Source organism: Bactrocera tryoni, chromosome 1 (assembly GCF_016617805.1).
Source record: "Bactrocera tryoni isolate S06 chromosome 1, CSIRO_BtryS06_freeze2, whole genome shotgun sequence".
Taxonomy (NCBI): domain Eukaryota; kingdom Metazoa; phylum Arthropoda; class Insecta; order Diptera; family Tephritidae; genus Bactrocera; species Bactrocera tryoni.
The window spans coordinates 25,951,808-25,973,687 of NC_052499.1; the positions used below are offsets into that span (position 1 = coordinate 25,951,808).

Sequence of the window (21,880 nt, forward strand, 5' to 3'; positions counted from 1 at the left end):
ATTGGTCCCAGCAACTAGGACTGACCAGTTGGAAACCCACATTCGGCATGCTATTGGCGAAATTAAGTTTGGATAATCTAAAAACTAGGTTTCAGACAAGACCATATCTTCAATATATTGCTGGAGAAAATAGTTCTAGCTACAGAGGTGAATTGAGAAGTCAGCTGCTGACGTACGCTAATGATGTTGATATCATTGGTCTGAACATCTGCGCCATTAGTTCTGCTTTCTCTAGAATGGATAAGGAAGCGAAGCAAATGGGTCTGATAGTGAACGAGGGCAAGGCAAAATATCTGATGTCATCAAAAAAATAGTCGTCACACTCGCGACTTGGCTCCCACGTCACTGTTGACACTCATAACTTCGAAGTCGTTGATAATTTCGTCTATCTTGGGACCAGTGTAAACACCAACAACAATGTTAGGCTTGAAATCGAACGCAGATTAACTCTTATCAACATGTGATACTTCGGACTGAGTAGGAAAACAAGTCCTCTCTCGTCGAACAAAGAGACACTCATCATTCCCGTCCTGTATATATGGTGCAGAGGCATGGACGATGACATTTTATGAGTCGACGTTACGAGTTTTCGGGAGGGAGGATGAAGTCATGTGTAGAAGTTCACGCAAATGAGGAAAGTTTTCTGATTGCCATACACTTGGGAGTGGCCAGAAACGATTTTTTTATATATGGCTATATGTATATGGCCAAGTATTCTCTGGGTAGTCAAAGAACATCCGTTTGAAGGCGAACTAAAGTGAGCTGGCGAAACATTCCCTCCACAGGGTTGTGCGCTGGGTTTGAGACCCGCCACGTAAAAAGCTGCGGATATGCTGCCAAGGTCATGTCGTCCGATGGATGGATGAAAAGCCCCTTGTGGCCATAATTTATTTTGACTTGGAAAGGTTCTCCAAAAATCGATAAACCCCTCGGAGATAGGCTTTCAATTTACTGGTTTTCCTAACCAAAAGAGGTTGTGTGCTACTATGGCATTTTTATTTCTATGTACATCATTCAGCTGGTCCTTTAAAACCTAAAATGACCATTGATACCAAAAGACTTTAAAAAGGCACTGAAGCGTCTGAAATGATTTATTCTGACTACGTCGCAGATGCGCTTTAATGCGGCAATATTACATATACCTACACATTTTGAGTTAGATTTGTCAGAACTAGTAGCCTTTAAGTGTTTAAGAAAGCGAGTTATCTCCCTAATTGTTTAAATCAAGAGTGTTCGTACAAATGGAACAAAAAAACTTGTGATCGGCGCTTTGCATCGAGACAAGAGATTTAGTTCTATGCCTAAAACTTCCTAAAACTTTATACTGAAACCTTGAGTAAGGGATAAATGGCATTGTAAAAACTGTAAGCAACTCCAATTCAAGCCGGAAGAGAATGCACAAAAATATCATATTTTGCTTACTTCAATATCTCCCACATGAGCGCACACGCTCATATCTAGCTCTTGTGTTTAGATTACGCCACCGCTTTATTTATTTTCTTGACCACAAGCAGTGTATTCCACTTCAAAGCTGTGGCTAACCAATTCAAAAGCTAACAAAAAGCGCTCGTTTAAAATATTTACGAGCTTGTGTGGGTCGGCATATTTTGAGGCATTTTTTCCGGTAGAGAAAACCGACTCATTGACGCATTGTCGCCCATGAATGTGGAACGTCCGCATGCAAAAATGAGTTTTGTTCCAACATGTAGGCCTTGTAGTACTTAGTAATGCATTCATATGTTTACTATAAGTATGTGTTAGTAAAAATAGTTGGGTCAAAGCCGTAGTAGTCTTTCCAGTAATTTATGCAGCGTAACCCTTCTTCTATGACCACACATTCATTGTAGTTATAAGGTGCCAATATTCGTGCGAGTTGAATAGCGAACATTTTCAAATATTTGTATGTGTGTATGTTTTCCGTAGGTAACATAGTATGCCCATTTCTTCTTAGCTGTGCGAGAGACTCCGGATCCCAAGCCGTCGTATTTAAACCAATTAAGCTGCTGTGGTATTCTAGGCAACTGCAGAGCTTAACACGGTGTTTCGGCACTTTTAACAGCAATGTGTCTTTCTCTCGCAGTTTTTCTCTGAACTCAGCTAATTTTAGATCAAATGACAATCGGCGTATCTATTAGAAATCTTTGCTGCTCGTTTGTATGTGCCACTTTGTAAGAGGCATGTTTATTACTAATGATACTGATCAACTTTACCCAACAACTCGACTAGGCTTGGGACTCTTGACTAGCTTCTTTTAAGGAAGTTTCAAATGTTTCCTTCTACGCCTACGTGTTTCATTTCTTTATAAGTTTCTGCTTTCTACAAAAAATATGGATTCCGAATTTTTTCGTACGCATATTCCATCCAGCTCAAAGTGTGGGTGAAAGTTTTGTTCTTAGCATGGAAGCTGTGAAAGCTCAAGTATATAGAAGTATTGCTCAAGAGGAACACTCGATTTAAGCATAGGCATCCAGGTTGAGATTTAAAATTTTTCAACCACAGAAAAAAATTCCTGAATTGCTGAAATCAAGATTTGTGTTTAAAAAAAAAAAACTTTTGAATGTGTTAATAAAAGTTAGCAATACTTTGTTATACCTAAGAAAGGAGTACAATTCTTGCAAACGGTTCGTAAAGATCAACATTCGTGTTATATGTTTTTAAATTTGTGGCCCAAATTGGAAAGTTAAAATTGCTTTATGTCAACTTCAGTAAGATGAAGAAAAATTATTCACTAAAATATGTTAAGTCAATGATTGAAATCATAAAAAGAGACAAAAGATTGAACTTTCGCTATATCTGAAGAGAAGAAATGTTTTTTTTTTCATTTTCAACCTGTTAATTCACGGAGGAAGATTTTACTTGGAACTCCCGTTCGAAAAGAAAGGAGAGAGAAGAGAAGAAGCTGTTTTGAAAAATCTGATATTTATTAGAATAAACTGGATAAGTAAAGTTCCATACCCAGATGTAAATTGCAATTTTAGACTCAGTCGAAAATTAACCGCCAATTACCACACGGTAATCGACTATTTGATGTTTGAAATTGAAGTTCGTGATCTCGGTGACGCTTGGCTTTAGCAAGACGGCACCACTTCCCACACATCGCACTACAATGGATTTATTAAGAGAACACTCGGGTGAGCAGATAATTTCACGTTCTGGACCGGTCAATTGTTCATTGAGATCGTGTGATATCACACCGTTAGACTTTTTCCTGTGAGACATAAAGTCTATGCGGACAATCCTGCTTCAATTCAGGCCTGGTACCAGTCGAAATGCTCGAACGAGTGTTCGAAAATTGCACTCAGCGGATGGACCAACTGAGACGTAGCCGCGGCCAACATTTGAAAGGGATAATCTTCAAAAATTAATGACAAAGAATGTTCTTTCGAATGATTTCGAATAAGTTTCAGAGCATTGTTAGCAGATGCCTATTGCCTATACTGAAAGTGTGGTAGCCTAATGTCTTCAGCAATGCCGATTTATGTATATAAAAAATGCAATTTGGAACAAATGGCCCACCATATCCAATTGCGAAAGTAAAGATTGATACGTCACAAACTGCGAAAATATGCTACAAAAGTTTGCCGACAAGCTCTGGATCGGAACTTCCAAGGAAGTTGTTAGAGAGATCCTCATAAAGAAATCGATGAATACGAAAAATCATAAAACGAACTAAAGATGCTGTCAAAAGACAGGAGCAGATGGCAATGCTTTATTGACGCTATGTTCTAGTCAGATATACTTAAAATCGATATGGGAGCTAGATCAAATTTGAAGGTGCCGATCTCTTCTTACATAAGCCATATTATCAAAAGAAAATGAATGGAAAGATCGAAAGAGTTATTTGTCTTAGAGAAAGTAAATTGATATTGAGTCTAAGGTATAACTAAAATTTTGAAAATATCGTAAATATGACGAAAACAAACATAGAAAGTTAAACAATTGAATTCAATGAATCAATTTTAATTTGGTATGAACTCTTAAATGGAAAGTACTTTGGATCAAAAGTAGCTAGTTATGAAAGCAGTCCATATTCTCAAACTTATTATTAATTGCATGTACTTTGCTTTTCGTAAAATGTGCGATTTTTTACCATAAACACTTAGAAAACTATTATATTTATGTTCCCTAAAATGAAAGTCGTCTTCTTTAAATTCCAAAGCAACAGTAAAAATCTGCTTGCCATTTATCGTAATTAAAATGTTGCTGGCAAATTTGAAGGTGCACAAAAATATATTTCTTCGGTCGGTATGCACAATGACCAGCTTGTATGTATGTGTGTGCAACAGAAACCCATTTTATTTATGAGAAAGAACAGTCTGAGAGCTCTGCATGAATATGCTGTGTTGACCAGAACTCTGAATCCACATAAAAATCGCCAGACCGAGCTGTCCATTTGGTCAGCATCCAGCAATGCATGTGGTCATATACATATATATACATATGTATATGCCATGTCTGTAAGTGTGTGTGCATACACACAGTGTGTAACTGTATGAGGACCGAGAGATATTTTTTCGGTAAATGCTGTTACTCATGCCTGTGGCAAAGGGCTTTCAAAAATATAAACAACAACAACAACAAGAACGTTGCATGCAACTTATTGTTAACTCAGTTGCACAAGCTGTGCGTTTTTCGCAGTGACTTGTTAACACAGTGCCCACATATCCTTGGTATCTCCCTTCACGCCACTTGCATCGCATGGCCTGACCTTTCAACTGGCTGCGCTTGCTCGGTGCGTTGTTTATGGAAGCCTCAGGTCGGATGTGTATCAGCATTTCAGCGGTAAATGCAAAGTTGTTTATGTGTGCACGCATTTAAATGGCGATTTGCCCCTGTGCATATGTGTGTGCGGTAAATGCAATGAATCTGCATACTTTCCTTAAATAATACTTTTCAAGTGCATATTTTTTGCTGAGTTCAAGCTAAAGCCTTTAAAAAGGGTCCATATAGTGGAAGTCAAATATGAGGGTGGAATAAAGCTAGCGAGAACAAGAAGTGAGAAGTGGTGCAGCTACTGGTGCAGCGCCTTTCAATAAGTTAACAAAAGCTACAATGAACTTATACATTTTTATATCAAATGTTCATATTCAAGCTCCACTCTGAGGTGAGTTAACTTAACTATATTACTTTGATCAATTTTCTGGTCAATGCGAGAAACAAATGATATGAGCGGTTAGGTGAGAGGAGAGGAGAGTCATCATTAGTACCAACTAAACACCATTTAACTACTTGGTCGATTTGGTCAAAGTATTCTCGCGCATGGTCTAAATTCTCTTAAGTCACTATGACAAGTTTTTAAAAATGAGATCCTGATAATTTCCACCAAGCATCTATCCGAAATGAAATTGCTATATCAATTGTAGCAAAATGGTACTCCACAGAGCCTCTAAAAGATACAAGCATGGAACTTCTGCACTACTTTTTTTGATTCATATGCCGGAAAAATCTCTCACATCGTTTCTAGGGATTGCACGCTCCTTAGCCTATCTTAGTTTCTGTTTAAAATGTTTTATAGGCTCATGGACTTGTACAATAGGAACAAAAACCGAGGGGTACACTGTTAAGGGCTCAGCCTGTCTTCAGCAAAGGCAAGGCGGTCGATACAGCTTTGCACGCGGTAGTGTCACGGCTGGAGAGAGCTCTTATCTATAAAGAATCTGCGGCCGCAAGCGATGATTTAAGCTTTCAAAAACTTTAAGGTAAAACAGAACTTCATTCATAGTCTTCTTTGCAACAGAATGGTCCTACCTGGGCGCGGTAATACAGAGTCATCTTGGAGGGTTAGCAGACTTTCCTCACTGCTCTGAATCCTTCTGGTAAATGACGTACTGAAAGAGCTCGATGAACGGTGCTGTCATATATTAGAGCTCACGGTAACGACGTTACTCTTATGTTAGAAGAAAAAGTTTTAACTACAGTATATGAGCTAACCGAAGGCTAGTATTCATCTAGGCGAATATCAGCGGTTTAGTTGTCAACCAAGTAAAACTGAAATGTTTTTATTTACCGGGAGGCATAAAATCTCTTTTGGATATTCGCACCTTTAGGCTGAAATACTTTAGTATTGTTGATAGAAAGCTTTCATGAAGCCCAATATTGAGCAAAGAATAAGATAAATAGGAAAAATTTGGGGTATTGTGCCAACGGCGCTATGAAACCGTAGTTTAACCAATATTGTTTCGTCATGTATTCGTCTGGTGAAAATCGCTCAAAAAGATTACGCTCGCTAAGAACCTTGAATGTGTCGAAAGAGCGACTTTCATCGGCATTTGCGGTGCATTGCGGACCAAACCAACAATAGCACTTAATGCCTTTCTACACATAGAACCCTTGGGTATTAACGGAAGGTACTTTGTTGCGAAGTGCGCTCAAAGGCTCAGGGAAGCTGGATATATGAAGGGGTCAAAATACGAGCACGCTGAACTTCTATCTTCCTTCAACTGCACCCCTAAAAACCTTACCACGACGTCGGAAAAGCTGTTCGAGGTGGATTTTTATCTGCTCACATATCGACGAGAAACATATCCCATGGTACGTGGGAGAAATCGCTGCAAAAAAGACGCAGAGAACTTGTTCACGAATAGGTCATGGCTAGTGGGAAAGTTGAAGGCAATACTGCGCCCTCAAGATAAGTCAAGGAGTGTCTGTCGTCACTAGAAATATAATCAAACTACTTCAGAATTTCGCCGCAATCGCAGAAGTTCTTACTAGGCATTGACCAGAAAGCATTCTTGCGATAAGGCTAAGCTTATTGTCTAATGCCGGTTATCAAAGTTGCACTGAAGATGGTGAGTAGTCATACTGTAAAAACATCCTATAGAGAAAGATGACACTGCTGCAATGACATATACGTACAGATCATAGTATGCAAAATTGTCTACTGTTTAACCTCATATTGTAAAAATACCCTATAGAGAAAGTGAGCATCCAGGCTTTAATTATTGTTCCTCTATTGAAATTGCAGGAGTAAACGCTTTCCATCGTCATTATAAAGATTTCCAAGACTTAACATACTCTAGCGATTAGTTTGGTGAAACACACTAGTCGTAACTTTCGAAAACAGCCGATAGCGATCCGATAGCCGATCGATAAAAGCCGACCACCAGCATTCCCTTGTTTTGGGAAGTTTCGACGCTTAAAATTAACATTTATGTTTTTAATTTTTGAAATATTTAAAATAATGTTTGTAACGATCGAAAATTGCTGTATTTCAATAAAATAATTTTTATCATTGGAACTTAATAACAAAGTAATAATGACTTCATTTATATAAATACATGAACAAAATTTTGTATCGACTTCTTAAAAATAGATTTCTAAACTTCGTAAACCAGCATTTTCTTTTCTATAAAACTCACCAATTAAAATCGCCGGATCCATATCGTTTTCGTTATTCCAAATATAGGTGATTCGTTATTCGTTCAACACATAAAATTCGCTTAAATTCGTGAAACACTAATAGACATTGAAATTGATTTTTTTTTTTATTTTAGGTTAGGTTAAAACTTTTTGAATAATACTTTTGTTCTTAATTAGTTTGTAAGTATGTTATTTAGTTTTATTATTTATTCTTATTTTTCACAACTTGCACTTGTATCTGTAAATAACAAGGGTTCAACACATTGCTCTCTAATTGGAAATTGAGCGAGAAAAGGTAAATATAAATCAGCTGACACACAGCTGTCTAAATTTGCCGTGTAAACACGAAGCTGAAATCCACTCTTTTTTGTAGGCGCGAACGAGAAAGGCAAATAAGTTGACAATGAAGCTTATTTTTAGTTAGTAGACAACTTATATGCCAAAGAAAGAGTTCTAGAGGTAATAAATCGACAATAACTTTGCACTGTAAACTGTAGCGAGCTGTAAAATAAATTGAAACTATAAGCATCAATAAAATCTGGTATCGGCATTTTTAATATAAGAATTAATCATTATTTCATTATTTTTCTTTATTTATTTTTTTATCACAAAACTTCACTCACACATATTTTTTTCTACACACTGTTATTCGCTTATTTGTTTACACACGCTTCGATGGGCGAACTCATTCATTAATAAATAAAACCAGCTCCAACTGTCGCAGCCGGCAAAAAAGATAAGCAAATGTATACATACATACATATATTTTTGTAGGTAAACCCACATTATTTTCTACCTTACACTTTCGCATTTATTTCGCACGTCACGAGCAAACCTGTGACTATATTTTTTGCTCTATTTACTCTACCAATATTCTTTTATTTATTTTTTCATTTATTTGCTTTCCAAATTCAATTCTTCAATATTTACTGCTTTAGCAAAATATATCTGTTGTCACCATCATAAATTTCACTAAAATTGTTCGATTTTAACTTCAGCTGATTGGAATTTTATTGCACTCTTATTTGACATTTAATTAAGCCGCGCACTCTCACACATTCTTGCTTACACTCAATTTATGCCTGTTGGTTTGGAGTGCTCTCTGTCAATATATCCTCTCACTATCGCTCGCTAAACAATCTCACGCTGTTGCTTTAACTTGTTGATTTGCTGGCATGTGGCTTGCAGTGGAATGGTTTGGCAATGAAACACTTATTTATTTGTGATTACTTTTTTTATCAAGAAAAAATTGCTAAAGTGCTCTGCTTTGTCTCCTCGATATGGGCATTGTGGATTGTTTTCACATTAATCATCGGTAGGTAAAAATACAGTTGCGTGCCGCTATAGCATTATATTTTCTTCATGTATTATGCAATTATGCTTGAGTGTATACGAATATTTTCAAGGTAATTTGAAGAGGAAGCTCTTTGCAGAAGAAGAACGCTCAGATATGATGCGAGATGTTATTTAATAATTCTTATTTACTGTCTTGGTTCCCTTTCTGTGAACATTTTCGACGGAATCGCATAATTCTTATAAATATTTCATTAATGCGAATGTAAACAAATACAATCGAGATTGACCAAGTATGAATTGAGTTACTTGGACGAACGCCCAACAGAGAGGTTTTGTTCGCCAGGAAGTATTTCAAACGAATATTATTTTATTTTGATAATTTGCAGTGTCCGACATTTGGGACCTAATGGTATATTCTCGGCTTAATTACAGCTGTTCTAGAGCTGCATAACAGCCTCGGTACTAAACAGTCACAAAGATCGTTACAGTTAAACTATATGTACTAACTAAGTATATATACTATATAAACCGTTATGGAGGAAAGTCAAAGTAATATACAACTATGAACAGAAAATAGTATGACTTTGTCCATAGTTTTAAAATTCTTAATTTTTTTCTTAAAAATCTATGTTCCCCTCAAAGTAATCGCCCTTGGCCCCAATATACTTGTGTCAACGTTTTTCCAATTCTCGAAACAGTTGTTAAAGTCAATTTCCGGAACAGCCTTCAATACGCGTTGGCATTAAACGTGAATATGCGTTCAGTTGACTCAAAACGGTTTCTTCGGAGTGATGATTGAGTTTGCTAAATAGCCAAAAGTCATACGGAGCTAAATCAGACAATTACGGTGGTTGCGGCACGATATTGGTTGAAAATTTGGCTAACAACTCACGAAGAATGAACGCAGTATTCGACGGTGTATCATCGTGGTGCAAAAACCAAAAGTTGTCGGCACATAATTCCGTTCTCTTTTTACGAATAGCTTCGCGCAAATTACGCATAGCATGTTGACAGTTTGGTCGGTCGGAAAGAACTCGGAGGCCACCACACCTCGACAACCAAAGTAAATCGTCAACACAACCTTGATTTGTGATCTGCTTCGACGTGGTTTTTTCGACTTTGGCTCACTTTTGCAACTATGTATATTCAGCCGACTGGTCGTCTATTTCCGAATTGTAAGCATGAACCCAATTTCTTTGTGAATAATTTCATATATCATAAAAATCGCCGAATGCACTTTAGGTACATCAAAAAGATAAGCGTAAACCGTTAACCATAGAAATACTGGAAGTTTCGCAACATGCTTATTTTAAAGGAAAATCTACAGAATCTCTAGAGATAAACAAATACGCCCTCGTTCTTGACTTAGAAAGACCTTCAATATCATCCAGGCTAAGGCCATACCGAGCGCGCCAAAAGATCTGGGAATCTCCGAGTCTCTCCGGAAATTGATAGAACATCTGCTAATAGACACGTCAATAATTTCAACGCTGGAAGGCAGATCTAGAAAAGAGTGGGGTACATGTTATAGCATACTCTAATGAGGTGGCGGTTTCGGTTAGAGGTAAACTTTCAAATATCCTCGCTGACCTCATGCAAACCATATTAAACGTCATAAATCGAAGGGTAGTATCGATCAGATTAAATTGAAACGCTAGCAAAGTAGAGCTACTCACTAGGAAACAGAAACCGAACAGAATTCTAGAAGTTATGCCGCAATTTATAAATGGTGCCAGGCTAGTAAAAGAAAAGAAAGCAAGTTACTTAAGACCAATTTTACACAGGTATATTTAATTGAAACCCAACTTAGATGCCAGGGTTAAGAAAGCAGCCACAGCACTTTACACCTGTAAAAGTGGAGTGCTTACAACAACACCAATTATGGCACTAAATGTTATTTTACATTTATTACCCGCAGACTTATTCTGTAAGTAACTGGTAGCGAAGTCAGCTATTAGACTGAGGGAATCGCCTCTATTAGTCGTCTGCTGTAACAAGATAAGAAACATCTAATATGCTATTTCAAGGGTTTGTATAGGAAAGGAATCGCAACTGTCGGTCAAGGATTTCTTGACAATATCTCGTAAGTTGCACATACACAACTTTTTATATTGATAAATTTCATCAAGCGAACAGGGTGGTCCGCACATAATTGAGGAGGGGATTTTAGATCCGGTGCTTGCACAATGGGTGTCCTAAACGGTTAAGAAGCTCGACAAACCGCCACTAGTTTACTACATTTTCTGGAGCAAAACAGTGCAACTTTCGGCCAAGAAAGTAGTTCTGCTTTGCTACTACATAAGCTGTATTGGACGAGATCAGCGTGATCATACTATTAAAATCCCATTAGTGAAACACAAAGAGTCAATGAGGAGATATTAGATTTGGATTTTGACCTTCTTTTCGCTCTTATCTTTCTTATCAACATTGCGTAGACAGAATAATAGCTCGATCAGCGAACAACGTAAACCCGTGGCTCGTGTCAGCTGATACGACCTATCTTATAGGAGCGCAATGCAAATGATCAGCCAACACCGCTTCTACCTTCCGCTTTACCGTAGGACGCCGTAGATTTCCACCACATTAGGATTTTTTCCGTAGAAACGTGTCAGCTGATTGCTCTCTCACGACGTAGGGTTGCCAGTCTCGATATACTGTAGTAATTATAAAAATTGTCTTTAATATGCTTAAAATTTTCCTAAACTAACTCAAAATCAGAGTCGAATGCTATTATTTATAAATTAATAAACTATTTTTAATAGTTTGTTTTTAGTTTTCATATTTTATATTATGAAAAGTTGTAATTGAAAACATAGATGTGTACAAAACTACATATATATCAGTATTGACCAATGGTAACATTGTTCAAATGAAAACAAACAAAGATGGTTGATTTCTACGGGCTCAACTTTTGACACATTTTGCTCGCTAAGGACGGCAACTGAGGAAGGAAGTACCGTTTTTCGCTGTTCCTGCTATAAGAAGTCTTGTTGTATATACATTCTTCTTGCTATTTTATTTATCTTGCTATGAGTCTACGCCGTTTGTCGAAGTCTGAACTCAGATATACTTGTAGTTTACGTTTAGGTAATGTGGAGAAAATTTGAGTTTTTCAAATGAATACATACACAAGAATTTTATGGTATATTTATATAAGTCTTTCTTGAACCAATAATACTTGAAGATAGTTAAGGAAACACACTGAAATAGAAATAATTAATATCCAATGATAACTAGTGGGGTCAAAAAATATTTTGATAAAGTATTTGGAAGAATAGGCTGAAAAGAAAAACTTTTGATCTGAGTACAAAATTAAACTAGCCTCACTTCTTGATTTCATATAAAAGCACTTTTTATTTTTCGAACTTGACATGAGGGTCCAAAGTAGTGCACTGCAGTTCGCCCATGCTTTTTCGAGCGTTGAACTTCACCTTAGGCACCGGCTTCAATTGAATGATTAATAACAAACAAACAATTAGGGAATGCTGTCAGCTGCGAGAGCCGATTGTGTACTTTGATAGAGAGGAGAGTGTGGTTATGTGTGTGTGTGTGTGTGTGTGTGTGTGTGTGTGTGCACCGATAACCAAGCAACTGTGCCGCAATGTGTTCCAAGTGCCAGTTGTTCACAGCCGGTGGAGTAAACAAAAACAAAGCAGCCAAAAAAATAAAAGAAATAGTTATAAAAACAAACACAGACGAAGTGGGCAATACACAAAACGAAGAATATAAAGTTCGTTTATGATACCAACTATGAAGTGTGGAGAGAGGTTGCGAGAAGGTGAGGTAAACAGCGCAAGCAAGAGATAGCGGTGATCGGTTGGTCTGAGAGGCGCTCAGGAAAGGGCATGCTGGTGGTGGGAATGCACTGGTGTGCTCAGTCGCTGTTGCTTTCATTAATTTACAGTTTTCTATTTTATTTTCCCTTCTTCTTTTTCATTTCTCTTTTACTCTTGTAATTACAAACAATTATTTCAATTTATTGCCAAATGCTTTCCAATCGAGGAAGTCGCTTGATGTTGGCCTGCCAAGCCGGTCAGGTCAACACATGTACACGAGAACGGAGCGAAAGTGAAACAAACTGATGCGTCAGGCCGCCGTCGAAATTTGTTGTTTCTGCGTGTGTATGTGTGTAGTTTTACATGGACCGTTTGCATTCGCGCTCAATGCTTCTTAGTTACTTCTAATACTGGTTCTTCTGTTTGTTTTTAAGTACTCTGCGTGCAATGCGCTTTGTTGTTTTTGTACAGATTTTTTCGTCTGCGTTCGCGTGCACATTTAAACGAGACTTTTATTGTTTTGTTTAATTGTTTGCTCACTTCGCTTCAATATTTGTTTGTTACTTTGGATACGAGGGAAGTGTTCTTTTGTTCTTTTGTTGTTTTGGTTAATTTTTTCGTAATTGTTTCGTGGTTTGTGTTTACCAACTACAACAGCATTGGTGTAATCTTGCGAGTTGAGAATGTATGTGACTGGCTTGCGGTGCATCGTGGGTTCGTATAAGAGTCTAAACAAATTGAAGTGATACCACGATTGGAATTTAAGTGTGCTCTGCCCAATCCACAAAAATGGAGATCCCACAATCTGCGCCAACTATCGTGGAATAAGCCTCCTCAACATCGCATATAAGGTTCTATTGAGCGTATTGTGTGAAAAAGTATAGCCCACGGTCAACAAACCAATTGGACCTTAGCAGTACGGCTTTAGGCATAAAAACCAATAACTGACCACATATACCATGCGCCAAATCTTGGAAAAAACCCGTCGAAAGAGGATCGACACACACCACCACGTCACTGTTTAAAGTCATAACATGGAAGCCGTAGATAATTTCGTCTATCGTGGAACCAGTATTAACAGCATCAACAATGTCAGCCTTGAAATCCAACAGGTTCTACTTCCGGCTGAGTAGGCAATTGAGAAGTAAAGTTTTCTATCGACGAACAAAAACCAAAACCCACGTCTTGCTATGTGGTGCAGAGCCATTGACTATGACAACATGTGATGTGTCGACGTTACGGGTTTTAAAGAGAAAGATTATGCGAAAGATTTATAGTCGTTTGCGCATTGGCTACTGCAAATATCACATTCGATGAAACGACGAGCTGTCCGAGATATATGACGACGTTGACTTAGTTCAGCGAATTAACAGATAGTGGCTGCGCTGACTAGGTCATGTCGTCCGAATGGACGAAACCACTCCTGCTCTGAAAGTATTCGACGCAGTACTCGGTGGGGAGGAAGAGGAATGCCTCCACTCTGTTGGAAAGACCAGGTGGAGATTAACCTGGCTTTGCTTGGAATCTCCAATTGGCGCTACATTGTGAAAAGAAAAAACTGGCGCGCTGTTAACTCGGTTATAACCTGCGTAAGTGGTGTCTTTTTAGGTTAAAAGCAGTTTTGAAGAACTTTGTCTTTTACATATCATTAAATCAATCATATTAAGAAATAGTTCGATGCACGATCCGAATTCGAACAGTTAAGCAGAGAAGGATATTAACTAAGGCATGTTAGGAGGACACAGACAGGGCATGATCAGTTTCTTCGAAGATGATTAAGAACGGTATCAGAGTAATTAATTGTTTCCCAAATTTGGACTTTCCATTTCCAGAAGAAAATTAAATGCGAGTTTTTGTCATGTTCTCATAACCTCAAAATTTTGAACAAAGGTCTGTCAAGTTTTGTCTATTAAATGAGTTTTACAAATGTGCTGAAGCAGCTCAATTGAATACAATTTCTTATATTGAAAACATATTTTCCTACAGAGTGTTCAACATGGAGTGAAAGAGGCACTAAATGCCATCGAAACCATCAAGTCTTTATGCACAGAGATCATTTGAGTATCAAAAAACTTCAGTACCACAAAATTAACTATATCAACAGGAATAATAATTTTAAGCAACCAAACAGACCCAGAATTAATATATATTTTTCAAACTATCAGCTAGTTGAATCACGCGTATAGAAAGTAGTTCTGAGAAACATGGAAATATTTAAATTACATTATTTTTCATTTTCCAGAGAAATAAATAGAATAGAAAAATTGAGAGGTTCTTCTGTATAAATTGTAGAGCACATCAGAGCGGTGATCTAATCGGAAGTATATAAGTATCTAATCGGAAAAATATCCAAAAAACCCTTTGATGTCTTTTTCTAGAAAAAAAAATTCCAGCAAAATAGACACATGGAAAGTTGTCATCACATGAGAGGTTCCGCTGTATAAATTGTAGAGCACATCAGTGGGGTAATCTAATCGGAAGTATAACCGAACTCTTATCCTATGGTTATCTTAATATTCTCATAGTAAGATTTAATCGTTTTCGAACTTGATATAATTCAACGAGTCACTTTAAAAATTCACAAAAGGTTTGAAATATCGCTTTTGCAGGTGAAAAATAAAAAAAATACAAAATTATTCAAATAACTGAAACATTTCAATTGATATTCAAATCTGCCAATGTCATTTTGCATATTTCGGCTTTGTTTTATTTCAATATAGGCAGCCATCTAACCGGTTTAACGCTGTTATTTGACGAGATTGTTACGTTTTTTCTGATTTTTTCTTATTTTTTCTGTTTTTGATTTTCCGCTTCTCTTCATGCTTTGGCTGTGAAGTCACCGATTTGAAAACTCGTTCCACCTTTACAAGCGGTATGTTTGTGTTGTTGCTGCATTGACATAGCCGAGTTAACTGCATTTTTTGACGTTTTACTGCGTTTGCCATTTTTGCACCTCACACATGACACATTTCTGTTATTTACACATTTGCTTTATTGTATTTATTTATTATTATTGTTTTCTTGCTGCTTTTGCTACTTTGCATTTCACGCTCACACATATTCGCTTAAAATTGCTGCGCTGACAGCTGGCATTCATTTTGTTATTTATTTTCTTCTTTATGCTAATTCATGTGCCAAGGTTAATTTACACAGCACTTTGATTCAATAATCCATATTATTCATATTTTTTTACTTTTATTATCATTTCGCGCCGCAAATGCACACTTTTGCCTTTGACTCATCACACTCTTCACATATCGCGCTTAATAATGACATTTCATTTTACAATTTTTGTTTTTTTGCTTTGACAACTACTAACAACAATCAACAGGTGATCACCGGCAACAACAACCACACACGAACGCACGAAACAACGCGAATCGGCGTAAGGGCAGCGACGCGCACGTCAGCGCCGACGTTGGCGACTCCGAACGATGTGGTCGAAACGGGCTCTACCGACGAGTCTGCCAACGGCCGCTCAGCCAAAGCTGCGGTGGTATACACAACACAAATGCCGAAGTACATACATATAATAAGTATATACATATGTGTATACTTAGAAGTTGGCCCGGCCAGAATTTAGTAGGGGAATTTTCTTCCAGAATACTTAATAACTTTCCATTTTTCGCACTTAAAATTGATATTTTCCATTACAAAATATAATTTTCATCTTTTCTTTCACACTGACTGCACATTTTGCTTTACTTTTGCTGAAAAGCCACTCGACAAATTTTTCACTACCAACTTTTATGACCCACCTTCCGTTTCTCCACATTAAACTACTTTGATTAGAGGTTAAATGTAGCACTTTAGCCAAAAACACTTGAATATTTTCACCTGCCTTTGCGCTTCTGAATTAACTTCCAATAAACACAATTGAAATAAAATAAGAGAAAAACTAAAATAAAAAGTATATTTTTTAAATATGCACTTCGTTTATTCGCGCGGTTTTAAAACACTTTCGTATCGCTCGCTCACTCGGTACCAACTAATCGCTCGGCGACTGCTCAAATGCTTTCCTAGTGCTGGAACTCGAAAAAAGTTACCAACAACAGCAGCAGCGCCAATAAGTTCTACTCAACAAACCAGTCAGCGTAAACAACAAAAAATATAAGCGACTCCCCACTTGTTGAGCGCCGCTGTCGCTGCTCAGAGTAAACCAACAAGCACTTTGGCTCCAACGCTTTGGTGTGAGAGAGTTGAAAGCAGATTTGTACATGTGTGAGGGTGTTGTGACGAGCGAGCGTGCGTGCGGCGCTTAAAAGCGACCGGCACTTTTCGTTTATGTTTCGCTTCCACATCGTTTCAGTTGTTCCAGTGTGTTGTTAATTAAAGTAATGATAATTAAGTAAATGAGAAGGGGTTTGATATTCATTCAACAGTGTTGTCATTACTTGGAAATGAGAAACAATTCCCAATGGGGATAAAAACTATAGAACCGTGTCTAATCATGGAGAAAGGGATTATTTTAAATTGATGATCAGAGTCCCATTTCAAAGTTTTTCCTAAAGACGCATAGACTTTATTCACATTTTTTATAAAATGTGATACATAGTTCTCTGGCATGCAAGGGAGGTTTATATCGCAGATAGGCGGAATCGGAAATTGCCACTACCACAAAATTCCGTCAACCGAGAATCTACAAAATGCCATAACAAAGCCGAACATTGATCTAAAAAAACTATAAAATAGTTTGGTACCAGCCACCGAAGTATGAAAGGGAATTTGTGTTTTTTAAAAGTTTCTACAAAATAGGCATGGTCCGCATACTTATAAGCATAAAGTAAATATCTCACAAACCACTAAAGCTATTACCACCAAACTTGCTGCGAACAAGTCTTTTTAGCTCTACCTAACACACAAAAGCTTTTGCTAATGTAATGGCTAAATCCGATGATAACCAAGTCCACCTCCCATAGAACGTTTATTTAGAAACTTAATAAAAGTCAGATAACTCAATAAGAAAATCTGTCTTTAACTTTAAATTTCATACCCAACATGATACCAAATCTTTGCACAGGACTCATTAGAAAAATCGTACCCCCACTTTTCAATGGAGTTTCATAGCTCAGAAACTACTCGATCAATATCAAATCAAGTTTTCATTCCGTTCTTATGTTACGTTGTGATAACGAGCAGAATTGGCCTAATAAAGGGCACATAAACTTTCCAGCCCCTCATACCGAATATGCGGACCTTAGTGCCTATGTCTGACTTTGTACTGAAAATATCGCCCAATCTATGCGATATTTTAATGAAATTCAGAGAGAATCTTTTCCTGATAATAATGTACTCTTGTGTCGAAATTTGGTAAATCGAGTCAATAATTTCACCCCATATATCTTATATATAACAAGTAAGGAAGAGCTAAGTTCGGGTGTCACCGAACATTTTATACTCTCGCATGATAAAGTGATAAACGAGATTTCATTATCCGTCATTTACACATTTTTCAAATACCGTATTTGTGTAAAGTTTCATTCCGCTATCATCATTGGTTCCTAATGTATATATTACACAGAGAAGGCATCAGATGGAATTCAAAATCGCGTTATATTGGAAGAAGGCGTGGTTGTGAACCGAGTTCACCCATATTTTGTACATGTCATCAAGGTGTTATACCGAATTCCAAATATCCATATCCAAATATGCCCCTCCCTAATGCGATCCTTTGTGCCAAACTTCACTTTAATATCTTTATTTATGGCTTAGTTATGACACTTTGTAGGTTTTCGGTTTTCGCCATTTTGTGGGCGTGGCAGTGGACCGATTTTGCCCATCTTCGAACTTAACCTTCTTATGGAGCCTAGAAATACGTGTACCGAGTTTCATCATGATATCTTAATTTTTACTCAAGTTACAGCTTGCACGGACGGACGGACGGACGGACAGACAGACAACCGGATTTCAACTCTACTCGTCACCCTGATCACTTTGGTATATATAACCCTAGTATATCTGGCTCTTTTAGTTTTAGCGCTTACAAACAACCGTTATGTGAACAAAACTATAATACTCTCCTTAGCAACTTTGTTGCGAAAGTATCAAAATTAAACCCCGTTTTTGTGTGTCCGCGCATTACGCCCGAACGCACGGAAAGACGTGAAAATTTACACGGGTATCCCTTAGGTCCTGGAGAAGGTCCTACAGGTGGCCTTTTTTGCAAAATCACCATCGATTTCGCAATTTATGTCTATATTTATAACTCAAGAACGGTTGAACCGATTTGGTTTTATGTTAAAAGTCACAACAATTCTTAAATAAACTAAAATTATATTTCAAAACATAAGCAAGTGTTCAAAATTCATGTAAGAATTATTTCAAATTTTTTTTCTTCAAAAATACAAAATAAAATCACACAGCTACTGGCAAGTTACAGTGGTTTTTCTTTACATAGTTGTAACTGAATAAGAAAAGGTTCAATCATAATGTGAGGTGAGTGCATAATAGCTGACAAATATTTCTGAAGCCTTGCACAAAGCAATGCAATATTTAAAAGGAACGATCATATATGTATGTATGTGTTCTCCTACGTGTAGTATCTGGGTTTTAGCCGTCGATTTGGCAACTACTTTCGATGAATGTTGGACAAAACATTACCATATGATTAGATATAGGGCGTGAGACGCGCCTCCTTCTTGTTGTAGTGAATAACAGTAAAGGAGTTGCATTGTTATTCATGTGTAATGGATATATATAGTATATGATGATATACTTAATATTCCTTAAGCGATTTACGATGTCAATAAAAAATGTAAATTGCCAATTTTACTATTCCATTATATTGTCATCACGATAAATGATATCCTTGACAACAAAGAGCGAGCGGAGCCGCAGGTTTAGACTAGTTTAATATAAAAACTTTAAACAATCATAAATACATGAGTTAACTGAGAGAAAGAGTTTCCTTTGGTAATTATTTGTTCAGGTTAATCTTGGATTTTCTATTTTATTTTATACAGCTTATTTATTAATATGTGCGATATTTAATTAAATTAAGTGTTTCCTTAACTTGCAGCTGCATATTAATGATACTGGCTTAAGCCGGAAGTTTATCCTTAGAACCGTGAGTTGGGCACTCAGTGCCCCTTCTCATTTTTGATATTGAATTCCTGGGGTCTGGGTAGTCCAATTTGACTTATTTTCAGCACTGCGATAAGCTATAATTTTAGTTATAAGTTGACAAGATTTTTAGTATATACAAGTAGCTCTTATAATAAGAAAGTTACGGCGGTTTATATGGTGAGTACTCTATACGTGACTTGGGGCACTCAGTACCCATAATATTTCTTCATATATTTTGTATGAAGAAGCGTAATTTTCTAACGGTTTTGATGATAATTATGCATTTTTAATTAGTTTCACGTAAAATTTTCAAGTTAATAGTTCATTTTGAGTTGTGATAAATATAATTTTTTGAAATGAGTGAAGAATTGGAGATTTATTTAGCCAACTTACAGCGAGAATTGACGGAGAATATTTAAAATTATTTGAATTCTAATTATAGCGATGATGATGATGGTGGAAGAGAACCTAAACTTGGTGGTGACCACGAATCGATACCCAGTAACCGATCCGACTTCGGAGATGATAATACTCAGCCCATTAGAAATCCACTTTTCCAAGAAACATCCGCGAGAAGGCAGTTGTACAACTGGACCCTGACGAAAACAGATTTGATTTGTCATATACGGTTATTGAGCGTAATTGTGGAGAAAAATATTGTGGTTTGGGAAGGAAACAATTAAACTGGTGGTCAAAGCCAAGGCAAAGTGAAAAACGGCGATCGGAATTGGCATTGGTAATGCGTAGACAATCAACGTCACCATTCATGGAAAGTTTTGGATCTAAAAGCGATGTCTTCATACGCGTCTTCCCTGCGTCAATTGTTGAAGGTATTGCTCCTGAGACGAAGAGGAAAGCTAAAAGAATAATATAGGCAAATATGCATCAAACAGTTCCAAAAAAATAAGATATTGGCAAGACACAACTGCCAAAACTATTTACATCCTTTGAAGAAGTTAACAACACATTCGAAGAAACACGTATAAGTGCTTTCAATTCCTCATGACAGTGAGTGAATCCTGTAACAAAAAAAAAACCACAAGTCATACATGCTTAGAATGATCATAAAGGTGGTGTTGATACTTTTGACAAAATACTACGTGGATTCTCTGGCAAAATAAAAACAAACCGCTGGCCCATGGCATTACTTTATAATATCCTGGATATTGCTGGACTTGCGCTCAGGATGTTTGATCTTAGTCACCCTATGTGAAACACCAATAAGTCTGAAAAGCGCAGAATATTTTTGAAAGAACACTCAATCAATTAGAAAACCGATGCGAAACAAAAATTAGTTCGATAAGCTAAATTGCAATGGACTTGATAAATTTCAATCGGGTTCCTGCAGTGGCGAGATCACGTCCAGCAATACAAGTAGGCTTTCAAAATTCATTTTCTTTCAAAACTAGTTCAATTTGAAATATTTTTCCCCATTTTCTTTTCTTGACACAGATCAACATTTTGAAACGGCGATGTGAAACCTGCAAAACTGCTAAGATCGATAATAAAACAACAGCAGTTTGTGATCATTGCCTTACTCCGACGTGCTCCAAAAACTATATAAGGACGTGTGAAAAGTGCTATTTTGCAAAATACAGTGTCGGCGGCTAATACGGACTCAGACAATGATGAAGATTGGACAAAGACAGCGAAGAATTTCACCGATTTGAGCACTTCGTAATTAAAAATTTATTTGATTTTAATATTCTTAGATAAAAATACCTTTGTTTCTAACAATAAACACAAGTTTCATTAAATTATTTGCATTAACAAGCGAAATATTGGCGTTTATATAAAAAATATGTTTTAAAAGCCTAAATTTACATACAAAATACATTACTGGGCACTGAGTGCCCAAGTCACGAGTTTAAGTTGTACAGCTATGTCACGGTTCTAAGATTAATATAAAATTATTCGCGCCTCCAGCTACTTTTCCCTAAAATAGCTAATATATTAAAATTCGTCACTTTGAACTTATCTCAATATACCGAAAGAATATATCCTAATTTAGCTAAGGAATCGATCTTTATTTCTCCTATGAGTTTTCATTGTCGACCCAAAACTGGCAAAAACATTTAGTTACTTTTCCATAAAAGCATATTTAAATAACTAGCTAAATGCTAATCTAGTCCATAATGTTTTAAGTCATCATATCGTAAGAGGTTAGTTGAAATCCGTTTATATCATAAGAACTACAAGGAAGATTACTAGTCTATAACGTTAGGTGTCGATTAGCCAGCTATCTGTTCGCTGTCTTTGCGTGGTGCTCTGTTGGCAAAGAAAATTTTATATAAAAGCAACAACAAAGTTATCGATTTGAATTCGTACAAGGGAAAATGTGGACACCTAATTATAGTTTCATATTTCAGATCAGTTTTACTACT

General features: G+C 36.9%; 1 protein-coding gene across 4 annotated transcripts in view; it reads right to left on the minus strand.

Moving 5' to 3' along the window:
• Positions 1–21,880, minus strand: part of LOC120766809 (dystrophin, isoforms A/C/F/G/H) — a 776,746-nt gene that overhangs the window by 748,775 nt on the left and 6,091 nt on the right. Inside the window, exons 1-2 of one of the 4 annotated variants that reach the window (XM_040092516.1) lie at positions 16,190–16,378; positions 7,359–7,597 (exon numbers count right to left, since the gene is read on the minus strand). The exons of the other annotated variants lie outside the window; for them this stretch is intronic. Coding sequence (XP_039948450.1) covers positions 7,359–7,380 — 22 coding nt within the window. The 5' untranslated portion in view covers positions 7,381–7,597; positions 16,190–16,378. Of the gene's footprint in view, positions 1–7,358; positions 7,598–16,189; positions 16,379–21,880 lie in introns of those variants that run through there. 4 annotated transcript variants of the gene reach the window in all.